A 4,143-nucleotide genomic window follows, 5' to 3' on the forward strand; every position below is an offset into this window, starting at 1 on the left:
TCTTTCTCCTTTTGTTTTTGTAAATGGGCAATGGATTGGAATTCGGAACCAACAAAAAATTCATGAGACATCTGGGCCATAAAAAACGGGTTGGGCCTATTTTTCATATTCCTGAGAAGCAATGTGAATCTCGCCAAAAAGGAAATGTGTTTCACGGAAAAATAAAAAATAAATAATGTGAAATAAAAATTAAAATAAAACTAATCCGCCATTCAAATAATTAATTAATTTTAATGATTCATTATCTTTATTTTTTCATTAAAAATTCATTTCATTTTATGTATTAAATTATACTAAATTAGACATTGTCATTTAAATCAAATAAAATAAGATAAGAGGACATATTAGTCCAAAATAAAACGAGAATTTTTCTTTGTTTATACATTTTAATTTACATATTTTTAAATAAATAATTAATTATTAAAATAATTAAACTTAACATAATAAAATAATCAAATAATAAATAAATAATTAACTATTTTATAGTACTATAATAAAAATTTTTATGAAAATTAAATAATATTTATATATACAATAACTAATTTTTTTATATACATTACATAATTATTGTTGTGAGAGTCGTTCAAAAAAAAGAAGAAAAATAACGTTAGTGCAGCTCAGCCAAGACCTATCACATATGACGGCTAGAAAAAATGGCTTTTAAAATTTGTTTACGAGGACAAGCGGATAACTTCAATCATATAAAACTTGTTAAAGGAAAAAACGGTGTATGTTTACATGCACCACTCAAGCTTCATGTTTATCTGTATTTTATTTGTCAAATCTGGACCTTGTATTTTTTTTATTATTATATCTAAATAGTTAACATTGTTGGAATATCATATTTTAAAAAGGAAATCGGTATATGTGAACATCTTCCTATAATTTATATACGCCGATTAATAAACTATAAAACCCTAAACCCTATGATAAGGCAGAGTATGAGATTTAAATGAATCTTAATTGAGATAGAATTGAAAAATAAAAAAAACGAATAAATGGTAATCGGTAAAAAAAATTATATTATTAAATATTATTTTTATTATTTTTAATTTTATTATTATTATTAGTACNNNNTCTTTTTATTTATCAATTATATTTGAGTAAAATAAGATAAAAGTATTTTTTGTTTATTTATTATGTAAAAAATATTTTAAAAAATCTTTTAAAAAAATGTAAATTGTAATTTTTTTTAAAAAATTAAAAAAATTTTAGTGCTTTAATTTTGAATAAAGGACAAATAGGTTCCTAACCTTTTTTTTCGCGGATATTTTCGTCCTCAAGAAACGGAAAATACATTCATATCCCTGACCCCTATAAAACGTGGACATTTTAGTCCTTTCATTGAATTCAAGCCGTTGGACCTGACGAAAAACTCTGACCTGGCAAAGGTGGCGCTGACCCATCCGTTACGAAGTCCACGTGGCAGTGAACTTTTGGAAACTGGACATATAAGTCCCCAGATACAAAAACGACGCCGTTTCGTTACCTCCCCCAATTTTTTAAATTTTTCTGCCTTAATCCCTCGTTTGCACAGAAACGGCGAAGTGAATGTTGTGGGGAGTGAACGAAGAAAGGAAATTCTTCGTACCATGGCATCTGAAGGAGTATCATCAAGTTGGAGAAAAAGTGGAGGTGTGGGAAGAGAAGCCCAGTTCGGTGCGAAGAAAGGGTCGCATTCTGATTCTGGGGTGGCTCCGATTATCGGAAAGTTAAGATCTTTGGTGTTGAATCGTGGTGGGATTGTTGCTCCTCGATTATGCATAGATCTAGAGCTACAATGACTTGGAACGTGTTCAAGTTCTGCACCGCCCTCAGAGGCTTAGGTTCGATCATGATACTTTTGGTTTTTGGGGTTGTTGGTGTTATTTATTATGCTGTTGTTTTGACCAATTACAGTCCTGTGTTATCTGCTGAAGGCCTTGATTGTCTTCTTGCCATCGCAGTGTTGATCTTGTTTCATGGTTTGGTAAACTTCAATTCCTAAATTCTACATCTTTTGTTCTTTTTTTCCTTTAAAATTGTATTTGTTTGAATTTGAGCTAAAGCTCATTGAAAATGTGAGCTTTTTTTAGTTCAGGATGAGATGTTTGCTAATTTAATTTTGAAACTCAGCTTGTTATGATTTGCAATTAGCAAATAGTTGTCACTTAGGAATCGATATGTTGGTACAGTGAATGGCTTAAACTGTGTTGTTTGGTAGATGAAACTGAAAAGTTGAGTTTTTGGGAAGATGATGGAATAAAAAGTGCTTGTTACTTTATTAAATGGAACCCATTTGTATAATATCTTCAGCTTACTGTTGATTTGGAAACCCTGCATCAGGTTGACAAAAATGTGTTTAGCTTGTGTTTTAATTTATTTAGTTAGTTAGATGGATCAATGAAGTATCTTAACTTAAAAATAATGTAGTGGTTGAAAATTGTTTGATGATATGCAGTTAATTATGCTATTGTGGAGTTATTTTTCTGTCGTATTTATGAATTCGGGAAGTGTGCCTCCAAACTGGAGGCCTGCAATTGATGAAGAAAGAGGAGAGGATGATCCGTTGGTTGCCTCCGAGTTTGGTAATCTGCAATCTGATCCTTCTGGTCAACGTGTCTGTTACTGCCGGAAGTGCAACCAGCTCAAGCCGCCTCGATGCCATCATTGTTCAGTTTGTGAGTTTTTGGACAAAATCTTCCATATTTGTACTGCCACATCAACGCCGAGCCAGGATGACGTCTTTTTCATTTTCTGTTTTTTTTTTATATCTTAACACTTTCATAAGCTGTACTAATATAGAACATAGAAACACACACGATACTTTGACCTCCTTTATTACTTTGAAATTTCCTTTTCTATTGGATAACACTGAAATCTGAAACCGATAAAAGTTTTGCCTATTAAAGTTGGACTGTTGCTCTTATTTTGGACTGTCATAGGGAATATTCATGCACAATAATGTTAGATTGATGTGGATTGAAGGAATATCATCAAATTGGGCTTCTCTTCCCTCACCTCCACTTCTTCTCCAGCTTCATGATACTTCTTTAGATGCCATGGCACGAAGAATTTCCTTTTTTCGTTTACTCCCTACAATATCCACTTGGCTGTTTCTGTGCAGACGAGAAATTAGGGCAAAAAAATTTGAAAGATTGGGAGAGGTAACGAAACAGCGTCGTTTTTGAAAGAATTTCCTTTCTTCGTTCACTGCCACGTGGACTTCGTAATGGATGGGTCAGCGTCATCTTTGTCAGGTCAGAATTTTTTGTCGGGTCCAACGGCCTGAATTCAACGGAAGGACTAAAATACCACGTTTTACAGGGGTCAGGATATGAATGTATTTTTTGTTTTTTGAGGACAAAAATGTCCGTAGAAAAAAGGTCAGGGACCTATTTGTCTTTTACTCTTTGATTTTTAAAAAAGATGTTTTCTTTTTTAAAAATAAGAGTGAAATTTGAACCAAAATCTCTATGTGAGAATAAAAAAATTATACCATTTAAATTATAATTCGTTACAAAGAATATTAACTAATCCTACTAATTAATATATGTATATGCATTAAATGAATGATTTTTTTTCCGTGGTGAAGAAATGAAAGGGAGGTGGAAGGGAATAAGTAGAAGTGGAAGCTGGGAATGACACGTGAAAGAGCGGACCGATTGTATAATATTTTTTTGTTGGTCATAATATTTTTCAATTCGATAGGTTAAGGATTAATTTGTACGAAATAGAGCTTTATTTAAAGAATTTTTACTGATCAATGAATTACTGCATGCATAAAACAGAATTCGAATTCTCGATGTTTATTTAAACAGACGAGTGAGCTAATCCAATCCAAATTAGTTCTAATTTTATAATTAGTATAGATAGATAGATTACCTACCCTTAATTCCTTTTTAAATAGTCACACATGCATAACACTAGACCAAAAGAAAAGTGAAATATGGTCCCTTTATTCTCTCTCATTTGAGTCATATATAAAGGGTTAAGTTGTTGAATGGTCCATCGTTATCTAGCATTGGTATTGAACGGTGAGGATTGTGTAGTAGCGGTTGTTACACGTACTCTCTCACACCTTAAATAGCATCTCTAACCCTAAGTACTAACCTCATATACAATAAATATAAATAAATAACATAAATATTAGTGAATTATTAA

The 4,143-nt window shown here is 31.7% G+C and overlaps 1 protein-coding gene across 1 annotated transcript; it reads left to right on the top strand.

Annotated features, from left to right (window-relative positions):
- The first annotated feature begins 1,780 nt into the window (after positions 1 to 1,780).
- LOC107475047 (probable protein S-acyltransferase 14) lies at positions 1,781 to 2,944 on the top strand. Its single transcript, XM_016094700.3, has 3 exons — positions 1,781 to 1,969; positions 2,441 to 2,660; positions 2,925 to 2,944. The coding sequence occupies exons 1-3, from the start codon at positions 1,781 to 1,783 to the stop codon at positions 2,942 to 2,944; spliced, it is 429 nt and encodes a 142-aa protein (XP_015950186.2).
- The last annotated feature ends 1,199 nt before the right edge of the window (positions 2,945 to 4,143 follow it).

Source organism: Arachis duranensis, chromosome 1, assembly GCF_000817695.3.
Source record: "Arachis duranensis cultivar V14167 chromosome 1, aradu.V14167.gnm2.J7QH, whole genome shotgun sequence".
Lineage (NCBI taxonomy): Eukaryota > Viridiplantae > Streptophyta > Magnoliopsida > Fabales > Fabaceae > Arachis > Arachis duranensis.

What these genes read in the sequence shown, in the direction of transcription:
- LOC107475047 (XM_016094700.3), top strand. Translation starts at nt 1,781, where the DNA reads ATGACTTGGAACGTGTTCAAGTTCTGCACCGCCCTCAGAGGCTTAGGT. An exon ending in TGATCTTGTTTCATGGTTTG is followed by an intron (nt 1,970 to 2,440) that starts GTAAACTTCAAT and finishes GATGATATGCAG; the next exon opens with TTAATTATGCTATTGTGGAG. An exon ending in ATGCCATCATTGTTCAGTTT is followed by an intron (nt 2,661 to 2,924) that starts GTGAGTTTTTGG and finishes GGACTGTCATAG; the next exon opens with GGAATATTCATGCACAATAA.